Source organism: Condylura cristata, unplaced genomic scaffold (genome assembly GCF_000260355.1).
Source record: "Condylura cristata isolate star-nosed mole 26May11 unplaced genomic scaffold, ConCri1.0 scaffold00017, whole genome shotgun sequence".
Classification (NCBI taxonomy): domain Eukaryota; kingdom Metazoa; phylum Chordata; class Mammalia; order Eulipotyphla; family Talpidae; genus Condylura; species Condylura cristata.
In genome coordinates, this window is record NW_004567118.1 from 21,654,297 (window position 1) to 21,676,217 (window position 21,921).

Here is a 21,921-nt window from a genome sequence, read left to right on the forward strand (position 1 = left end):
TCAGGAACGCCGAACGCCCGGCCCCTGACCCCACCCCCTACGGCGTCCTTATTGGACTGCGCCTGCCCAACCCTCTTCCGATTGGCCCGTACACCTCCCTCAGCGAAACCCCCACCTACCCCGCGGCGTCCGATTGGGCGGAGGAGCCAGCTAGGTCACAGGAATCTCCGTCAGGCGTAGTGGCCCCTCCTTTGGCCCGCCTTCGAACGAGTCTGTGCATTTTGATTCATCTTTATGTTGGTCAATCTGGTGAATTCTTACTATTATTGGGCAAAAGACAAGTCAATCAAATCACAAAGGAGGCGGGAAAGAGAAAGGGCACGGAGAGTCCCCGCCCAAAAAAGGGCTGATTGGAGAAACATTTGTTTTCTCTACCGCTGGTTGGTGGTAGTTTTTCCCCGCCTAGCAATGTGATCACGTGGTGCATCAACTTTCACACAGGATGTCTACCTCAGGACTTCCCCTTAGCAACGGAGTGGCGGCGCTTGGTTTCCCTAGCTACCGGCCAAGGCGTCCGCTGCGTGGAACCGGCACGGAAGAGCTCGCCTGAGAAGGTGAGATCCGGGAGTTGGGAGGACTCGCTGAGTGGACAACGTTCTGACTTAACGCTTTCCTCTGATTTAGTCCCTCCCAATTCTGCTCATCTGTAAAATGAGCACATAGGTTCGCCACTTTTCAACCGCTCTGGGACCTTCAAAATTCTAGTCCTGGACTTTCAGGCTTTCGGATAAGAAAGCCCGAAGAGATTTTTAAGGGGTTTCATCCCTTATCCTCCTGGCCTGATTCCTTTAAAGGAAAGAAAGATACCTGGTCCACTTCAAAATTTTAACCCTTATAATTCACCTCTTTACTGACATTAAATTATTTCTCTTCTTACTTTCATTGTTCATCTCTTATTATTTGATCGTCCTCAAAATATAACGTGCTTTGGAGGGATCTATGGATATCAGAGTTCAGTGTCTGTCTCTTTTCAGCAGCTCGTGGTAAGATCCCTCCCAAGTCTCAAGTTTCCCTCTCCTTAACACCCCCCTTCTCTAATGGCTTCCAGAGCTGACATGCAATTAAATAATGCACATGCACTTAGTACATAGTAGGCACTGATAAATGGTTGCTTTCTTTTATGATGCATAACCAATAGGGCTACATTTTTGAGATCCAATTGCTCATAATTGCTATTTCCCAGGACAATTCTAAATCTGTTTCTCAGGAGTTTTCTCTCTGCTGCTTCCTCTGCCCTTTGGTTTTCACCAACAACACTATCATCAGACAAGTCAACAGAACCTAGGTTGGGTGGTAAACTGCTGATAAAATTCACTTTTCGCTTAGGAAGTGTTGGGGTATTGACCCTTATCCAGAATGGCTGTGAGAAACATTATGGGCTGTGACAATGATAGTCCACAGTGCCCAGGGTCCATTTGAGTGATGATCAAGAAAATGGGTTCCGGATTCCTGTTCTTCTGCCTCTGTGTAGATGTGTCAACTTGCACATATTACTTAACCTTTCTAACCAATTTTCATTTTCTTATCTGAAAATGTCCCAGTGACTGTGTCATGTGTCCACTCCTTGTGCCCCCAGAGGAGGTATAGCCTGCCCTCTCACATAACCCCGCATGCCTTCTCGACCTAGGCCCTCCAACTCCCCACTCTCCCCAACCTCTTGAAAAACAGAAGATGATTATTCCTATAAGCTGCATCCAAGTGGATGGTGGGGGAGGAGGGACAAAGGACACATAGGCAGTGGCAGTCAATAAGGCGAGGTGACAGGATCACCAGGCATACCTTGGTTTATGGTAGATACTGTTAGCCCAATACTCATGGATTAAAAAGCAGAGCACAAGGGTTCTTGGGTCCCAGCAAAGAATCCTAGCATCAGGAATTAGCAAGGCAGGGAGGACTAGAGGTTCAAGAAGAAACATGCAGACAAAGGTAGAAGGTGAAACTGTTAGGGTGGTGAGAAATAGGAGTAGAAAGAAACAAGGACAACTGAGTTCTGGAGGATTTGGGAGGCAGAATCTAGGAGTTTCTAGTAGAGCATATCTTCTTGCAGAGTCCAGCCCATCTGGACATCTCACCAAGAGGGCTGGTAAGGATTCCTGGCTTCCCAAGGCTGGGGCTACATCCAGTCAGGCTCATAGTGCAACTGGGCCAAATCCACAGACCTCAGCTCAGTGGGTCATAATTATGGTTGTGGGACCAAAGGGTGCACCCCTGTGAAGGGAAGAGGTGGTTGCCAGGGAAGCCCAGGAACAACCCTAGGTCTAATCGGTCAAGGGATGGGATGGGGGAAGCCTTCAGAGTGTCTGTGGCTACCACAGTGTTCTATGATGTCTTAAAAGGGTACCAGGCAGAACATGTCCTCAGACAAAGGGAGAACCAGGGTATAGGTGAGAAATACGGTGTTTTTCAGGGAAGATGAACCAGCCATGCAACTCGTTGGAGCTGAGAGTGATGGACGAGGACATGCTCAAGCAGGCGGTGGGGGAGCAGGGCCCACAGGAAGAGGCTGGGCAGCTGGCCAAGCAGGAGGGCATCCTCTTCAAGGACGTCCTTTCCCTGCGGCTGGACTTCCAGTGTACGTATCTTGGGGTGGGTCAGGGCAGCTTCCAGGACCCCTGAATTTCTCCAGTCCACCTTCCAGCCCCAGAATTCCACACAAGGACCCACATCGGCATTAGGGCCTGCCTGGTTCAGAAGGGGGTAGGAGCAGCTTGCACCATTTGCAGGCTTAATATTGTCATTAGCATTTGAAGATCCACAATACTTATAATTCTGAATAAGAATATAAGGTGAAATTTTCCCACTCCAAATCCAAGTGAATCCCAAAGGCCATGCTGTAGACTGCACATGGGTTCCTTGGAGTGGGGCCCTTAGCCTAGGAGGGTGGTTTCTAGAAGCCCTGGGGAGGAAGAGGGCATGAGGGTAGGGGTAGAGGGTGGTAAAGAGCTTCAGAGAAGGAGCTGGGAACAGAAGGGGCACAAGGCTGTGAGGAAGAGTCGTTACGTCAGAAGTGAGAGGATTTGAAAGGGAAGATGTGGGTTCAGGTCGAGCCAGATCTTCGCTCCCTTAGTTACCCCAGCTGTGAATTGAGATGATGGTAGTCTCTGTTTCAAGCAATGATTTGGAGGACAAGGTGAGACAACACATTCATGCTTCCTGGTTCACTGAAGAAGACTCCTAAGTTGAGGCAGAGCAGTGGGGGAAAGGAAGTGAGAAAGGAGGGTGGGGGTCCTGCAACCCCCCATATAGTGCACAGGTGGACCACCCCAGTGACTTGGTCTGTTCACATCCTTGCTCTGTCCTGGGTCCTGACACTGACCTGCTGAATTGTCCAATCAACAGGGAATTATTGACACCCACCTCAGCTCACCCTGCCAGTCCCTGGGGACACAAGGGTGAGGGGGCAGTGATGACGGTGGTGGCAACAACAGCAGATTCTATGTCTGTATTAAAGGACTAAGTTGGCTTTCGGGACAGTCCTGTCACACTAGTAACTCACTTAGCGCTGTCAAATACCTCCTGCTTGATTGGAGTGGCTTTTCCATGTAAACTGCTGATGCTGAGAAAAAGCAGCACACAGGTGTGCAGTCAGTGCTCCCAGGAAGAGTGCTGACCACTGCCCTCCCAGACATCAGAGAGACTCATTGTCAGTGCTCAGCCCACAGTCCCAAGGTACCCACACATTTTCCGGCAAGACAGCAAATTGTGGGCCTCTTTTGTGATTAACCTTAGTCTAATGAGAGTCCCCTTACACAAGTATTCAACTCTAACCCTAACCTAATGCAAGAACAAGCCAGGGCATCTTATTTGATCATTTTAGGCATCCTCCATATAGACAACCTCTGGCAGTTTGAGAACTTGAGGAAGCTGCAGCTGGACAATAACTTCATTGAGAGGATCGAAGGCTTGGAGAAACTCACACACCTGGTCTGGCTAGGTAAGTCTCCTTTCTGGGTCTGTTCACCCTCATGAGAGGGTGTCCTACTATGGCTATGCTCCCTGCAGGCGGTACTCAGCTGCCAGCATGATCCTGGACAGCAGAGTCCCCTTAACAAATGATGCTGGAAAAACTGGACAGCCACATGTAAAAGAATGAAGTTGGATCACTCTCTAACTCCATGCACAAAAAGAAATTCAAAATGGATTAAAGACTTAGATATAAGACTTGCAATGGAGGGTCACCCTGGTGGTTCAGGGTTAAAAACACAGCACTCTCAAGCTATCAAGTTCCACCCCCAGCAGCTTATTTCCATCCCCGGAGGCCAAGGAGCTGACCCACTTGGTGAGGTAGACCTTTCCTGTCTCACCTGCCGTTTCCCTCAGCAGTGGATTTCAGTAGATCTGCCAGTTCTGCTCCCCACTCTTTCTGGTGAATCTTCTCACCCCTGCTCCCATGCCTCTGGCTTATACCCAGTTCTTCTATGCATAAATAAATACATCTTTAAAAATAAATAAAAAGACTTGCCATGGAGACTCAGCTCCCACATCAAGGGAAATAAAAGCAAAAACAATTGGGATTGCCTCCAATTAAAAACCTTTGACATAGCAAAAGAAAGTGGAAGTCAATTAAAAAGACATGCTACTGAATAGGAAAAACGTTCACATCTAACCGATAAGGTGTTAATATTTGAGATAAACTAAAAATATATTCCATTTCATAAGAACAACAATGAAAAAAACCTAATTAGCAAAAAGGCAGCAGAGCTGAACAGACAATTCACCAAAGAGGATATCCAGAAGGCCAATCAATATATGGGCAAACATTCATCATCACTTTTAATCAGGGAAGTGCAGGTTCAAGCCATGACAAGCTATTGTCTCACACTCATGAGAATGGCCCATACTAAAAAGACTGCCCACTCTAATTGCTGGGGAGGATGCAGAGAAGCAGGAACTCTATTACCCTGTTGGTAGGAATGTACCTGGCCCAGCCATGTTGGAAAGTGAACTGGATTTGCCTTCAAATAGAAATACCATATGGCCCAGCAGTGCTACTCTTAGATTTATCTATCCAAAGAACAGGAAACCATCAACCCCCAAATTATATGCATTGCAGTGTTGATTACAGCATTATTTATAAAAACTAGGACATGGAAACAACTTACGTGCCTCCTGAGAGAGGACTGGATCAAGATGTGCTCTAGCCACAGAAAGGAACACTATCAGCCTGAGGAAAGAGGAGATGTTGCCATTTACAGCAAAATGGAGGGAGTTTGAGGGAATTGTGTGAAGTAATGCACGTCAGAATGACAGAGACAAATGGCGAATGTTTTCATAGCAGACAGCAAAGGTAAACACTTACGAAAACTAGCAACCACTGATAAATGAAGTGAGGCTGAGGCTTCTGAGTTAAGGATGGGGGAGGGAAAGCCAACAGTGTTTCAGGGATGGTGGAGGGGGAAGAAAATGAAAAGAAAAAGAAGATAAAAGAAAATGCTTTTAAAACTCTTAAAATTTCTAAAATAAGTAAGTTTCATGGGAATGGAAATGGGGCAGAGAAGCATGGCAGGAAGAGGGAGCCGCTTGTGTAAAGTTTGGGAACAGGCACAACTGACGGCCTTGACTGGGCTATTTTAGCCAGTAAAGAGTACTGAAATCAGTGCCAAGGACTTGTGAGCTTTCAAAGGCAGACAAGAAGAAGGTCAGAGAGAGACTCCCTGGTGGAGCAGGGGTTAAAGACACAGCGCTATCAAGCTACTGCCAGCCACTACAGCACGAGTTCAATCCCCCACCAGGGAGCTGACCCAGTGTAGCACAGCAGACCTCTCCTGACTTGCCAGCTGCTCCCCTCCCTCAGCAGACTATTTCAGTAGATCCACCTGTTCTGCTCCCCACTCTGTCTCTGGTGAATCCTCTCAGCCCCCACATCTCTAGCCTATACCCCCGTTCTTATATACATAAGCCAATAAATCTTAAAAAAAAAAAAAAAAAGTCAGAGACAGAAGTCAGCCTTTGTCCAGCTACCACTCTAGTCCCTAGTCATCCAACCATAACCAGGAGGGGCTGGGTCCTTGGGATGCAGAGGTGAGGGTGGGGAGGAAAGTCTCTCCAACAGTGCAGCCCAGCCCCCCACCAATGTGCCACGCCCTGCAGATGGCCCACCAGTCAGCCACCCCAGGACTGAGGGCATGCTGGTGCTGGCTAGCACTGCTCATGCTCACTCAGAAGCTAATCGCACACATCTCCCACCTGTGCATTCATGCGGTCATGTGAAACAGGCCTGCTGGGAGCCTTTATGCCACAGAAATCAGCAAAGACTACAAATCTGGGCTTCTCATCTCCCCACCCCTGTTGTCAGACATTCACAGGCACATTGCTAAGTTCTAGTGGCTTAGAGCTGGGCTTCCAAAGAACAGAGCCTAGCAGCATGATGGGAAAGGAAGTAGGCAGTCTTGGTGTTTAACAAACCCTAGCTTAAATCCCAGCTCTGTCAATGTATAAAGCAGTTTTGTACAAGTTCCATAAGGTAATGCACTTCACAGGCCAACACAGAGAAAAGGACAATAAGTTATCATTTGTCTCAAGTCTCAAAAGATGAGTATCCCCTGATACACCAAACAACCTAAATTAAGATGCGGATAAACTGACTTTCCAAATCACCTTTTAAATGTGATCACTTGTGGTGATCATGATCATATTAACAGGTTCATGAAAATTTCCCAGTTTGGACTATAGTTGTTACAGGGCAGTTTTGCTGTTCCAACCCCATCCAACCTCCAAAAGCATTTTTATTTTCAAAGATATGAAGATGGACTGGAAACGATCTTAACATCCTTCAGGATGTTGACTGGAGGGAGCCTGGGTCAGCTGTAACACAGCTGGAAGAATCCAACTTGTCCTCCGCCAAGGAAGAAGTCCCACTAAACTCTGGCAGCACTGTGGTCAGCTTGTGGCTATGAGCTTGTAGCACTGAGCTTTCCAGAACTTCAACTTGATAAGCTGGTAAATTGCTAAGCTGCTGGGAGGTATTATAATGAAAACACCTATACATGTTTCTGCAATCATGTCCCCACCCAAAGATGTACTGCTAGTAAGCATTTCTGTCCCACATCAATGACATAACAAGGGCCGGAATTTCACCCACGTGTCTCCAGCTTGGAAGATGAGTGACAGAACTGGGAATTGTTGTGAAAATTTGAAACCACAGGGAATCCACACCAGCTCCACACCCTGACCTTAAGCTGTCAGAGTCAGTGCACACCCGACCCAACAACTCGGTGCTGGTTCACAGAGCATTAAGTAACCTGATGGGCTCGTTTCAGGACCGGCAAGCCCTCCTTTGTCACCAGACTTTCACAGTCCTCTTGCCTTCTAGACCTGTCCTTCAACAACATCGAAGTCATCGAGGGATTGGACACATTGGTCAACCTGGAGGACCTGAGTTTGTTCAACAACCGGATCTCCAAGATCGACTCTCTAGATGCCCTCGTCAAGCTGCAGATGTTGTCCCTGGGCAACAATGACATTGGAAACATGATGAATGTGAGGGCTTGTGGAATGGGAATACCCAGGGCTGGTGCTGAGATGGGATGGGGTGGGGGGGAGGGGCATGGAGACGTTGTCTATGGCAACGGGAGAGGCAGGTGTACTTCTAGATCATCCCCCTTTCCCTGAAAAGCCAGAAATCCAGATATTCCCTAAGAGACCTGATGATGTTTAAATACCATCCTTAAGCCATCAAAAGCCCACCTGTGGGTACCAAGTTGCATCTCTGGGTTGGTGGGATCTTTCCTTCTCTGATCCCCACACTCATTTAACATTTGCTATGTCAAGTTCCTATTGGATTTGGCACATCTATCCCGTACTCAATCAGTACAGAGAGCCTTATGGGGAACTTAACAAAGCTACATACATACATGGTCAAGCTTAAGGTGGTGAGAAGCCAGTATCCAGTACCTGCCATGAGGTGCCAGGGGTATGTATCTATGAGGAGACCAAGTTACTGGTCATTTAGGGAAGGGCAGGCTGCTCCCTGCATACCCCCACAATTGTTCACAACAGCAAGCTGGGACTGTGTCCCCAGTAGCTAGGGGCATGGTAACATCCAGAAGGGGCCTGTTTGACACAGGTAACATTACCAGACAGAGCCTGTGGCAGGGCCATGGCTGCGACCTGCTTTTCCAGCCTGCCTGCCTGCCCCGGGAGTTTCCTGTCAAAATTCCTCTTCTGCTTAGGTCAGTCAGATAGCCTGGATCCAGTTTCTAGCCGCACACCCTGAGGCTTGAACTTGTTCTGCCTCAGTTTCCTTACCTGTAAAACAAAGGTAATAGCTATAACCTACCTACCTACCAGCAATTCTGAGAGTTAATGGGTGAAAGTCCCATGTAGGGCTGGAGTACATTCTTAACGAAGGGGGAGCTCTGTCACATCTGAGACCCTGAGAGTGTGAGGAGAGGTGACTTTTGATTCAGACTCATTGAAAGATTATTAGTTTTGCCATCCACTTCCCAGGAGGCAGGAACTGAGTGAGCAAAGAAAGGCCTTGGGTGTGCTTGGTGTGCTACCTGGGCACTGTGGTGGAGCCGAGGCACTAGAAGAGGCTGGGTGTGATGCAGGGCAGCATTGGGGTGGCTGGCCAGAGCAGAGGGGAACCCTGGGGGCCGTCATACTGCAGTGTGTCCAGGGCAGGTCTGCAGTTTGGAAGGAAACTGAAGATGGTGGTGGGGATGGGTGAAATGATCAGAAAGGGCTTTTCCTACAGAACAGGAAAGTGTACCCCCAGGGGTGCTGAAAGCAGAGATGAGAATTTGGGTGGTGTGCTAGGGAAAGGACCTCAAGAAGCTGAAAAAACTGACATGTCAGTATGTCACTGGAATGGTTGTTGTGAGTGATGTGGGGCTTGTTCCCAGAGGACCCTCGGAGTGTCCAGAATGCCTTCCTGGATTTTTGGCTGGAGCCTGAGCATTTGTGTCCCAGTTCTGTCTCTCCACAGATAAGGGACACTCCAGGGAAATTAACTCCCTCCCACCTTGCTTCTGGACGGAGGGGTGGGGAGCTTAGAGAGCCAAGTTAGAGAACAGGGACATGACAGACACTTCACTGAGTCCTCACAGCTGGGCTGAAGCCAGAGGTAAGCTGAGCCCCTCTACAAACAATGGGGACATTTAGTGGCGTGGTTACTGGTGCTCTGAGGAGACACGGGCTTGTCAGGGCTTCAGGGACATCGGTCAGTTCTGCCTCAGGGCTCTGCCACCCTCAGCGTCTCCCTGGACTGATGTTCCTCATGGCTGGAGTCAAGCCATCAGAGTCACAGGCTTCCTTGTCTGTAGCAGGACAAGGAGCTTGAGCGATCTCCCCCCCACAATGAACCTCTAGTTTGATCAAGAGCTGCACCCCACTTCATACCATTTTCAGAGATGAATGGATGGTCAGACTGGTTGACTTGTGTGAGTAGCTTGGCGTGGACCAAGCACTCACTCCCTAGTTGCTTTAAGACTGCAGCAGCGTCAGAACCCAGGGGCTGTGTCATCTCCAAGTTTGCCTTCCACACCAGACAGGACAGGAGGATCCAAACCCTACCAGAGCTTTTCAGGGCTGAAATCCTGATTGCTCAACCTGTCCTTTGTGGGGCCCAGACCACCAAATGCTGGCCAACAGGTCCGCATAGAGGACTCAAGATAAGCCAAGTCAGGAGCTGAGCTTTAACCAGCTACCAGTCTGATGTTGGGGCAGTGACTTAACATTCTGGGCCCATCTGTAAACTGAGAATAACAATAGTTACTATGAGGATTGAATCCACTAGGAGATAGTGGCTAATTCAGGACCTAGCACATGGCCTGGCACATAGTAGGTACATGGAAGGTGATTTTTTTATTATTTTTTTAAGATTTAGCTATTTGTGCATGCAGAACTACAGGCCAGAGGTGCAGGGGCGGTGATTCACCAGAGACAGAGTGGTGAGCAGAACAGACAGATTGACGAAAGTAGACTGCTGAGGGGACCAGCGGGCAGGTCAGGAGAGGTCTGCTGCATCATGTGGGTCACCTCCAGGGCAGGGATCGAACTCATGCTGAAGTAACTTTAGCTTCTTAGTGCTGTACGTTAACCCGCTGCGCCACCAGGGAGGGCCCTATTTAGGAACTTTTAGTTAAGGGTAAAACCTAAACAGCCCAAAACTTTCAGTTTGAAACATTTCTGAGCATTTAGAGCTGTCCCTGCCTAAGTGAATCCATTCTTCCTGGCCTGCATGTGAAATAGCTCTCTTCTGACTTGCTATCGTTGGACATTTGGAGATTTTAATGGCCCTCCGGCCCTGTCCTTATAAAAGTCCAAGTGTATGGGCATAGAGGTGGACAGTGACTTCCAGTCCCTGCTGAGGACACCCTACACTCCCTGCCCTGGTCTCCTATCCCATCCCTTTGCACACTGGGCCTAAAGGAATGTTATTCCCCTTTCCCACTGGGGAGCTGGGTGGTGCCTTGTAAGGAGAAGCAGGCAAAGCTGTCCCCAGAGGGAACTGAGAAGATGCCACATGGGAGAAGCTGCCAGGGAGTGCTGAAGTATCTGAATGCAGGTTCTGTTATTCCCAGGCCTGGTCGTATCCCAGAGACCCTGGGGCCCCTGGACCCTCTTTTCCTTATCAGATCCCCTCAATGATTTCATCCAGAATATCCTGACTTAATAACCAGCAAAGCCAGAGCGTCTTTGATTTTAGCCCTTATCTCCACTGTGAATCTGACATCTAATTATATTCTTTCCTGTTATTTATTTACTAGGTTTATTTTAGTACCTGTTTATCGCATTAAAAGCAAACAGATGTTTCAGCAAAAGAGCTCCTCTTATTCCTAGCCTTGGTCCCTGCCTCCCCTACCAGAGACCACAGCTATTTCTAAGTGACATGTGTGTTTTTCCAGCTCTCTTATGGAAATGTTTTGAGTGATTGTCATGTCTGCCCAGCTACGCTCCAAGCACCTGCCTTCAGTAGACCCTCCTCCTCCGTAGTCATCGCACCCCCATCTGCTGGACCGTGCCGTTGTTAGATGCAGCGTGATCAATCCTGCCAGTGCTCCACGTGAAGGCTGAGGTTTTTTTCCAACTTCAAGCCATTGCACATAGACTGTTAGTGAATGTCCTTGAACAGGGCTTGCTCTGTCCCTGGGTAGGTGCATCTGTAAGATAAATTCCTAAAGGTGGAACTGCTGGGTCTGAGGGCATGTGCATTTTTTATTCTGATGGATCTTGCCAAATTGCCATCTGTAGGAACTATTTACAAAGCCGGCAGCTCTTCTGAAAAGGCCTGGTTCCTCTCACCTTCCAGAACACATGGTGTGGTCAAACCCTTCTCTCATTAACAGTCTGAAAGATGAAACACGGAATCTTTTTATAAGCTCTCTTAAAAATTAAATCAGATCCTGTCTTCCTGCCCTACATACATTTAAGCTCCAGTGGCTTCCATTTTCCTTAGAACAAACTCCTGACCACGACCAGGAGGTCTTATGTGAGTCAGCAGCTGATCTTGTCTCTCGTCTCACCCCATGCCCTCCCCTCCCCTCCTCCCTGACCATGCTGCAGTGACCCTGGCCTTGCTTAGTTCCTGGAACTCACCATTTTCTTTCCTGCCTCAGGGCCTCTGCTCTTGTTTCTGGAAATGTGCTCTCCTGCTCTTCCATGGCTTCTGACTCCCCTAAGACTTCCCTCATGACCCATCTTTATATTCTTAGAGCTGTTACTCCAAATGGTAATGGTTTTATTTACTTTAAGAAAATGTTCCTGTCTGCAGCCCTGAGAATGTAGGCGCATCCGCTGAGGGTGGGAGCCAGGCACATTTGGTTCCCACTATATCCCCAGGCCCAGCGTGGGCCTGCTGCCCGGCTGGTACTTAATGTTCATTGAAAAAATTAACAAATATCTGAAAGAAATCCCTTCAGAAAAGTTTTCTAGGTATCTTTAGTCTCTTTAGCATAGTATAGGGTTTAAGTATTCAGAAATACTGTCAGATGAGATAATAGCTCTCTACATTTTTCTACATTTTACTAAAATATAGAATATAGGAAGAGTAATAGGATATAGGAAGAGTACAATGCTTCACTAGCTGTCACCCAGTTAATCCAAGGTTAATTACAAATTAGGTTCCACTTACTTTAAGAGATTTAGGGGGCTCCCTGGTGGGCTAGCGGTTAAGTCTCAGCTTTACCACTGCAACAGACCTATTACAATGGCCTGAGTTCAGTCCCCCGCCAGGGAACTGACCCACATAGTGCAGCAGACCTCTCCTGTCTCACCTACAGCTCCCCTCAGCAGTGTATCTGCCTGTGCTGCTCCCCACTCTGTCTCTGGTGAAGCCTCTCAACCCCTCTACTTCTGGCCTATACCCCATTCTTGTACACAAAATAAACTCTTTTAAAAAAAAACTTAAAAAAAAGAAAACTAATAATTTAATAGATTTATACTTTTCACAGGACTTGACAATTGAAGAAGGCATACCTATCTTCACTGACAATAATAATAATTAGCACCATTTACTGACTAGAGAGAGGCGCGCTACTAAATACTTCTCATAACTTAATTCACTTGGTTCTTACAAAACCTAATGACACCCATAGGATCCTTATACCCGTGTTACAAGTGAGGAGATAGAGGCCCACAGATGTTGGGTAACTTGCCCAAGGTCTCAAAGCTAGCATTTGAACTCAGGCCTACTCTGATTTTTTGGAAAGTTTGTGACTGAATGAAGGCCTCAGTGCAGCTGTGAACCGGGGATCCCCCATTCCTTCCCCACTGCAGCTCCACCCAGTGCTGAGGGTGCTGTGGCCAAGCTGCACACTCCAGCAGGGTGCCATGGACAGAGGATCCCCCAGCTATTTTCAGCTTTGGGCAACCAAGAAAACAGGTCTCTAGGGCCCTCCCTGGAGCCTCAGCAGGTTGGAGCCCAGCGCTACAAAGCTGGCTGCAGCCGCTTCAGTGCAAGTTCGATCCCCACCCTGGATGTGACCCACAGGGCATGGCAGACCTCTCCTGACCCGCCCACTGCTCCCCTCAGCAGTGTACTTCGTCAGTCGGCCTGATCTGCTCCCCACTGTGTCCCTGGTGAATCTTCTCACCGCCCCTGCACCTCTGGCCTATACCCCAGTTCTGTATGCACAAATAAATAAATCTTTTTTTAAAAAAATGTCCCTTTCCTCAGATCATCTACCTGAGACGGTTCAAGAACCTGCGGACACTCAGACTCTCCGGGAACCCCATCGCTGAGGAGGAGGAGTACAAGTTGTTCATCTGTGCCTACCTGCCTGACCTTGTCTACCTGGACTTCCGGCGCATCGATGAGCACACGGCAAGTGTCTCCCTCTGTTTTCCCAGCTCTGTGAGACAGTCTGCAGGAGGCCTGAGGTGTTGCAGAAAGGGGCACTGAAGTGTCCACCTGAGGAGGAGAGAAAGCACGACTCCCCCCCCACACTCCTGGTCACTGCCTGTCAGAACCCTTCCAGCAGAACCTTGTGGTAAATGTTCATTGCTCCTTTCTGTTTAGGCCCTTGCAAGTGTTGCCTCCTGGTCACCTGCTCTGTCTGGATTTCCAGATGAAGACACTGAGTAGCACAAATGAGAATGCCCAGGGGCTCAAGGCAAAGCCAGAATCCCTCTACTCTCTGACACCCTGGGAGCAATTACAGTTGACAGTTGACTGTTGTTGTGATGTATCTGTGCCTGGCATGCACGTGGCATCATTGTTTTCACCACAACCTGTGAGGCAAACCCTTCTCTTGTCCGCAGCTTGTCCCACCCAGGATGCCACGGCCGGGAGGGGTCGAGCTAGGAGTCGGACCCTGGTAGTCCGGAAGCAGAGCCTGTACCTTCAGCCTCTGCATTGTTCACCCTGGCAAGAAGGACCCTTCCTTGGCCACTACCTGGTGTGTCCTCAGCCCACCTCTGTCCAGGGCTGGTCTGGCCACCTCCCGCCTCTGTCCACTGCCCCTGCCATGAGTTGTTCCCCTTTCATTTTTGCAGTTGGACCAGTTTATGGGTACTTTCCACACTGGGGGAAAAAAGAGACCAAGTTCTGAGATCTTTGGTGGCAGGAAGGGAAATTCCCTCGTGCTGACTGTCAGGGAGTTTGACTTGCCCTCACCCGGAAGCTAGCACCTCTCTGGAAGAAAGGCGCCTGTATTTGGGGTACACTGAGGTGAGGTAGGGAGCACTGAGAGAGCTCAGCAAGAGCAGAGAGAAGCCTGGCTCAAGGTTGACCCTGGATGACTAGAGCCTCCCCTCACAGGCACCCTCTTGGGAGGCCCCCTCAATGGTGTGTGGTAGAAGAGTCATGGCCTCCTCTGGCCATGGCCTTCTCTTGTCCCATGATGGTGCATCTGAGATTTTGAATTCTAAGATTCTTAAGTCTTGTTTTTTTCCAGTTAGAAAATAATTAGAAAGGCAGCATGGGCTCACTTGCTTGGAATAGACCAAGAGCCTATTATCTGAACAAGAGAGGGTTTGTTTTCCTCACTATAAAGCCATGGGGCAGGGTACTACTTCATAGCACCTAAGCCCCTTCCAGGTCTCCTCTCCTCAGTCCCCAGACGTTCCCATAAATGAAAGATGACACAGCCCGGCATGTGCTGAGAGAAAGCAAAGTCTTTCCCCATCCAGAGATACTTTTCTAGAAGCATCAAGATAAATAATAAGTAAAAGATCATGACAGCAGGGGCACCTGAAAGTTGGGACACATCACTGTCCCAGTCCTGAGCCGCTTAGAGCTGTAGGACCAGGCCCAGGACCACCATCCACAGGCTGAGCAGGCCCGTGGCAGGCTCTCGGGGGGGCCTCCCAGAGCTGGGGAGTTCTCCCTGAGGGCTACGTCAATTTTCAACAAGCCACTTATAAGTTGAGGCCCTGGACTATGCCTGTCCTCCCCAGGGGCAGAAGGCAGTCACAGTAAAGCACATAAAGTTAAGGGGCTGTGTGGGGGAGGGGTAAGACAGGAGGGTGCAGGTCCAGCAGCACAGTCATCCTGGGGTGTGGGGCTGTCCTGTTGAAGATGGAGGCCCCTGGAGAATTCTGAGCAGTTTTTGGCAAAATTCAAGATATGACCAGTGATCCCAGGACTTGGAGGGAAAGACTGAGGGCAGAGAGGGGAGGGGCTGTGGTCCTGGTGGCAGGAGGAAGAGTTGGCCTGACCCAGGATAGTGCTGTGGGACAGGAGAGACGAGGAGAAACAAGATACAAGAGATTTTTAATTTTTTAACTATATTTATTGAACGATAAATATGTTAGGAAACAGAATAAAAGCATACAGTTCAGTGAATAACAAGAGATCCTTAAAAGATTTCAACTCTATGCAGTATAAATTGTTTGTGACCAATATAGGGCATGAGACGACAATAAAACATGTATGATTATCACGATCATGAGTGAAACTGGGATCAGCCTTAGGCAGCACAAGACAGTGGCAGGGAAGCCCAGGATCTGAAGCTCCTGTCTTCCTTTAAGGAGTCACTGGAAGGCTAGAGCTTAGTTAGAGATGGAGAAAGAGAAGGAGACCACAGGGCTGTCTTGGCCACGCAGGAACTTGTGATTATCCTATGCCCAAGAGGAAGCCCTAAAGTTTGCTTTAACAGTGATTGCGCTGGTCACTTGCTAAGGAGGGGTAGACAGAGTAGAGAGAGACAGGACCCACAAGGAGACCAGTTGAAGGGGGTGGGGGGGAGAGGGGAGAGATGGTGTGACAGATCACAAAGGTGTTAGGAGGCAGCTTGGATCTGCGTGGTGAGGGGAGTGTCCAGGGTGCCTCCTGGGACATTGGCTTGGTTGCTAACTAGCTGGCATTGGGGGGGGGCACTCACCTCAGCAGGACTTTGGGAGGGCAAAGGTCTGTCTTGGACATGGTGAATTGGTAGTGCTTTTTAGATATGGGAGTGAGGTTATTAGATGCTTAGATCTGGTACTCAGAGGTGGGGCCTGGCCAGAGGTAGAGAGCAAGTGTTATCTGAGGATGGAGGGTCTGTGGTGCTTGTACTTGCAGTCTCACGCAGGTGAGGTTGCTTGGGTGGGTTGAGGGAAATGAAAGGTGAGTCCTAGGGGCTCGGCATTCCCTGGTGGGGTCAGGGAGCTGAGAAGAGCAGTGGAGGGGGGTAAGAATATGCAGGCATAGGGCCGAGGGTAGGGCCCCTTGTGAGCAAGCCTGTAGCCTTCTCTCTCCCATTGGGCCTCCCTAAAAGAGGGTCAGACACCTGCCATGCAGCTGTGGGGAACGAGTGAGTCTCCATGGGCTATGTGCCCCACCCACAATGCTGCCCCAAAGATCCTTCCACCATCCTCCTAGTATGCCCTCTGCCCCAACTGCCCCCTTAGACTTCAGATACTCGAAGAGGGCCCTGAGGAAATAAGCCATTCGCATGTACACAGCCTTCATAAGTTACCTCACCCACACGCCACAGGGGACAGAGGCCTGTGTGACTGGAAGGGACCCCCTGGTGACCACACCACTTCCTGTTCCTCCATCAGAGAGAGCTGGCAGAGATGAAATACCAGTACAGCATTGACGAGCTGAAGCACCGGGAGAACCTGATACAGACCCGGCAGGAGGAAGAGCAGGCTTGGCAGAATTTGCTGGCGGAACACAAGGTACCAGCCAGGGAGGAACTCTGCTCTCCACCTCTCCCTACCCCAGCTCAGGAACTCTGCTCACAGGCATCAGCCCAGTTCCATGAAAGTCTGCAGGATCCAGGCCCCCTACTTTTCTTTTGCTGTGCATCTACTTCCAGCTCTGATGGCGCATGTTAATCAGCTGCAGGGCCTGTCCCCTTGCTCAGCCACCACCTGCCCCCAAGGCCAGCAGGGACCTGGCCACCTGGTCTCATAGCTATCCCCCGGTGCCCAGCCCACAGGTTTGGGGAGGTTGTGCTGAAATAACCAGAGCCTCCCCTTTTCTTAGAAAACCTAGGCGTTTCCCCATGGCAGACTGGAAACTTCAAGTCTCTTACTCAGTATAGCCCTAGATTCAAGATGGGGCCCCTGTTGCCCTTCCTCCCACAATTCCCACCCACCTCCAGCTCGACTGAGACCCGTACACCTTTCATTTTTGTGCCTCTGGCCCTCCATACGTGCCATTGCCCAGCATATCCTTGCCTGGCATACCCTTGCCCAGCCCTGACTTCCCCAGAGGACTGAAACTCAAGTCCCCTCCTCCAGAAAGTCTCGCCACATTCCTGTGCTAGCCCTGTCCCCAGCCTGGCTTTTTCTGACTGCAGGCCGCGTTTGTCGAACACATGAACGGCTCCTTCCTGTTTGACAGCATGTACACAGAGGACGCAGAGGGCAACAAGCTGGCCTACCTGCCCGGCGTCAGCGACCTCGTGGAGGCATATCCTTCCACTTTCAGAGTCCTCCGCTGGGCCCAGGCCCCCAGCCTGTCTGGGGCAAGTCTCCTGCCCTGGGCCTCAGTTTCCCTGTCTCTCTTGTGAGACCGGCAAGGTAAACCCCCATTTCAGAGCAATGGACCAGAAAAGTCAGCACAGGGCCCGATTGACTGAGGCTGCATGGGAAAATGCTGCGAGACCTCAGGGGACACAGTGAGTGTCTGGTCATGTGGCACGCGGTTGTCAGAAAGGGAAAACTGATTAAAGTGTGTGGTTACGGTGTGACTCCTCATTAGCCATATTTATTTGTTGCCACTGTGCACTCTGTGTACAGTGTGGGTAATTTTCTCAACCGCACCAATGGATAGGTGCTATTATGAACCCCGTTTTATATGCCAAGAAGTTAAACTTGGAGAGGTTGACTTGTCCAAGGTCACACAGTTAAAAACTGTAAGGCTAAGGGCCGGCATCCTTTCCCCTAGCCCATCCGAGCCCAGAGGACAAGATCAGCACCTGACACCATGGCCCGTGTGGAGCTCTCCGTTCGCTTGCACTGTCCGTGGAGGAGCTCAGGTCCACTGAGAGTGCGGAGATGAGGCAGCGAGGCAGAGGGGATCTATGGAGCTAAAGAGAAAGAAACTCACTTGTGGAAATACAATCTTCTGGGTGGAAAAGTTGGGGGGCTTAGATTTTGGAGGGTGGAGGCTGAGCAGAAGGCGAAGAACAGGGTCAGATAGATGGGGCTCCCAGCCAGGCCCTGCCACCCACCAACTAGGCTGCGGGTTTGCCTTTGGCTATAGCACCTGCCTGACCTCAGGGACCATGCAGGGTGGGTTCTGTCATACCCTCAGGCTGCAGAGGAAGAAACCGAGCCCCAGAGAGGTGAAGCAGCTTGCAAGGGAAAAGCAGCGGCAGAGCCAGGGCTGGAACCTGATCTCGCTGCTTCAAGCCCGTGGATCCCCTTTTCTGCAGGCTGTCAACATCCTCCCACATCTGAGCACAAAAGAAGGCCCCTACAAAGGTGCTGTCTAGAAAACCTACCAAAGACAAAACGAATATGGCCAAGCTTCTCAGGCAGCTCTGGCTTCCTTTGGGTTCCTGGCCCTTCCAGTACCCCCAGAAACCACTTGCAGGACCCTGCCTTAGCATGATCCTCCTACAGTCTCCTCCTTGGCCCCGGCTCCTCCCACACACAGGGCCATTTTCTGAATTCCTCACGTGGAGTTGCCCCAACCACCACATTATACTCCAAGCCTCAACCCCAGCTCTGTGTGGGTTACCACCGCTTCTGCCCTGTACCCTCCCAGCCCTCGACACAGCCATGACCTTCCTTAACTGCCACTCACCTACAAGGACAAATTCGTTATCATCTGCATGGACATTTTCGAATATGGACTGAGCCAGCAGGAGAAGCGGAAACTAGAGCTTGACACCTTCAACGAGTGTATCTATGAGGCGATCCAGGAAAACCAGGAGCAGGGCAAACAAATGATCACTAAGTTTGAGGAGAAGCACTTGCTGGTAGGCCCTGCCTCTCCCTGCCTCCTGCTCCAGATCCCCACCTCCCCTGATTCTGACCCCTCTACCTCTCATGACTCCTGAGATTCATGGTCATTGCCCCCTTTGCCAGAGATCACACAGCTAAGTGACAGAGCTGAGGGTCAGCCTTCCACTGGCAATACCAACCACAGCTCCTCCATCACACAAGGGCTGGACCAGGCCTCTGAGTGTCCTTTACCTAAAAAGTCCCTGCAGTTCAAGTCTGCATGATCGTTACCATCAATGATGGTGTCTTACCGCTACTATTATAACAAAGACTACAACTCCTTTCTTTTGCTTATTTGTTAATCTAGCAGACCTTCTGAGCTTCCGCTCTCTGTCTGCCCTGAGAAACCAGAACTATGCTAGACATGATCCCTGCTCTTAGGGAGTCCCCATCTGGTAAAGGACACACACTCAGACCCTTCCCACAAGAGTCATCGTCCTATGCTGGAGGGAAGTCCAGGGAAGCTTGGGGGTATTTGGGGGCACCTTAACTCAGGATGAGGCCTAATTAACAAGAGTTTTAGCTCAGGATGGTGGAAGAACGGCATTCTGCCTGAGGGCAACTAAGGCCCTATGTGTTTGGGGACCTGGCCTACCTGACCCAGGCTCCTTGGTCCAGCCAGCCCAAGCAGGAGCCATGCGTACTTGGTGGGAGTGGCCTCTCGAGTTAGCAGTACTTTTACAGAACAGGTTCTGAGTCACAGATTGTTGTAATATGCTAAAGGAAGCTATGAGCCTCTTTCTTCTCAAAAAACTGTGCTCACACACCGAGTACAGAAACACTTGACTGCAGTTTCTGGGGTTTCAGGGAGCTTATACAGTCACTCCAGGACGAGAACTCTTAGTTAAAGTGAAGCACACATAAGGTAAAATAGAGTAAACAGAAGGGCAGCTATAATGGGATTGAAGTGGGCAACAGAACTCACATTCTGTGCAACAACTCTGGAGACCCTCCTCACTAGGCTTCAGGAGGGGTGTTACCACCTTCAACAGGAAGTTCAAACCTGTCAGCAGAGGAACGCATTTGGCTCACAGATGTGTTTTGTTTGGCCTATGGAGGGTTTGAGATGTTTTAAACATCCGTTGACATTAAAAATGGAAAGATTTCACAGACAGATTGTGGTTGCCAGCTTCTCTGGAGGCAGCTGTCAGCAGGGCCTGAGCAGCGCTTGTCCCCTCCAAACAGGCCACATCTCTGTCCTGCAGTTCCTGTCTGGTGCCATTCCCTGACACTTCTTATCTGGTCCCTGCTGCCACTGGATTTGGGGCACCAGCTGGCTCCTCCTGCAACCGGGCCAGGGTCACCCCCTCAGCACAAGTCCCCTGGAGAAACAGAACAGGGCAGGCCGCACTGTTCTCCTTCTGGCTCCAAGCCTGACTCCAGGCCTGACGCCCTAACATGCTGCTCCTCAGGTTTGGGCTGTTAAGCCTCGGAGCAGGCTGGCTGCTTCTGCTTCTGAGACACTTCCTAGCATGACTGTAACATCAATGGCCTCAAAGATCACCTCAGATGAACTGACTAGCCTGCACACTGCTTGTCCAGAGCCCAGTGCAGTGTCTTTGTTCAGCCCCCACACAGAACTCGCAGGACTCAACAATTTGGGGTCTACCCGGCACTGGAATTTTCCTGCACACCCCAAAGACCCTGATGGATAGGGAGCTCTCTGCCTTGGCAGTTCACAGACTGCACAGGTCTGCAGTCCCCCGTTCCTTCTCCTCATAGGTAATTTCCTGTCCTGTTATTGCAATCCTCTCACCTGCTCTACTAGACCAGGGCTCACACAGAGACCCCCCTGGTGCCCAGGGGGCTCAGCCTGATCCATGGGCTGGCGGAATGCTCACACTGACTCCTCCCCGGTGACCCTCTCCTGGCCTGCATCAGTGAAATGGAGAGAACTGCTTTGTAGAACCGTAGTGGGGACCAGTGAGATGAGCTCAGGGCAAAATACATGAAGTCAGCATGTGCAGTCACAGTCACTCATGGCTAGGTAATGCAAGTAGAAGCACAGACTCAGGAGGAAAAATGTCCACAGTACAGTTGGCTCCATCTTGTACGTGCGTGCGTGTGTACATGATGAAAATATAGCATGCACTGTTCTGCACTTTGCTTTGCCGTTTGTCTATGTAGTTTCTAGTTCCTTCCAAAACTTGAATTGCTTCATTTTTTTTCATAACTGTAAATTGTCTCATTGAATGAATGAGCCATACTTTATTACACCAATCTCTGTTGGGGATGGTTAGATTTTTCCAATGCTCTGCTCTTTCAAGTAGTGTCGCAGTGAATAACCTGGTGCAAGATTGATCTGAAGGGTGAGGTCCTACAAATGGAACTGTGTGTCACTACTTTTAGTTATTGTCCAGCAGCAATCTGCCACAGACACCGTACCTTCTGTAGGCCTGCGTTCTCCCTTCTCAGGCCACCTTTTTCCAGCATTCTCAGCTTTGCCAATCTAGTACATCTGGCTCAGTGTTTATTTTCTTACAAGTGGTGGTGAGCACCACACATTTCTTTTTCTTTTTTAATTTTACAACAGTTTATTTTTACATCATTTTGTACATTTTTTTTCCATCTCAATTGTAATCCTCGCAGGTTTCCCATCACCAAGTCACCCGTGGAGCACCACACATTTTATAAACAGTTATATTTCTTATTCTGGGAACTATTTATTTTCTTATAATTTGCCCTTACCCATTTTCCTGGCTGTTTTTATTTATTTATTTTTTTGTCTCTTGCTTTCTCTCTTTAAAAAAAAAAATCATCATTTTTGTAGGTGCTCTCTAAAGATTGAGAAATTAAGCTCTGTCAGTGAAATGAGCTACAAATATTTGTCCCAGTTTGTTGCTTATCTTATCATTTTGTCTAGGGTGCTTTGGGCATTGGGCATTTAATTTTTTTTTTTTAAGATTTATTTATTTGTGCATACAGAACTGGGGTACAGATCAGAGGCTCAGAGGCGGTGAGAGGCTTCACCAGAGACAGAGTGGGGAACAGAACAGGCAGATCGACGACGAAGTACACTGCTGAGGGGAGCAGCGGGCGGGTCAGGAAAGGTCTGCCACACCATGTGGTCACCTCCAGGGCAGGCGGTAATTG

At 49.5% G+C, this 21,921-nt stretch overlaps 1 protein-coding gene across 1 annotated transcript in view; it reads left to right on the forward strand.

The window, feature by feature from the left end:
• Positions 1–21,921, forward strand: part of LRRC48 (leucine rich repeat containing 48) — a 33,858-nt gene that overhangs the window by 548 nt on the left and 11,389 nt on the right. The window contains exons 2-9 of the mRNA XM_012726270.1: positions 442–554; positions 2,408–2,572; positions 3,818–3,934; positions 7,313–7,479; positions 13,121–13,267; positions 16,429–16,548; positions 17,175–17,287; positions 18,629–18,803. Coding sequence (XP_012581724.1) covers positions 2,413–2,572; positions 3,818–3,934; positions 7,313–7,479; positions 13,121–13,267; positions 16,429–16,548; positions 17,175–17,287; positions 18,629–18,803 — 999 coding nt within the window. The 5' untranslated portion in view covers positions 442–554; positions 2,408–2,412. The remainder of the gene's footprint in view (positions 1–441; positions 555–2,407; positions 2,573–3,817; positions 3,935–7,312; positions 7,480–13,120; positions 13,268–16,428; positions 16,549–17,174; positions 17,288–18,628; positions 18,804–21,921) is intronic.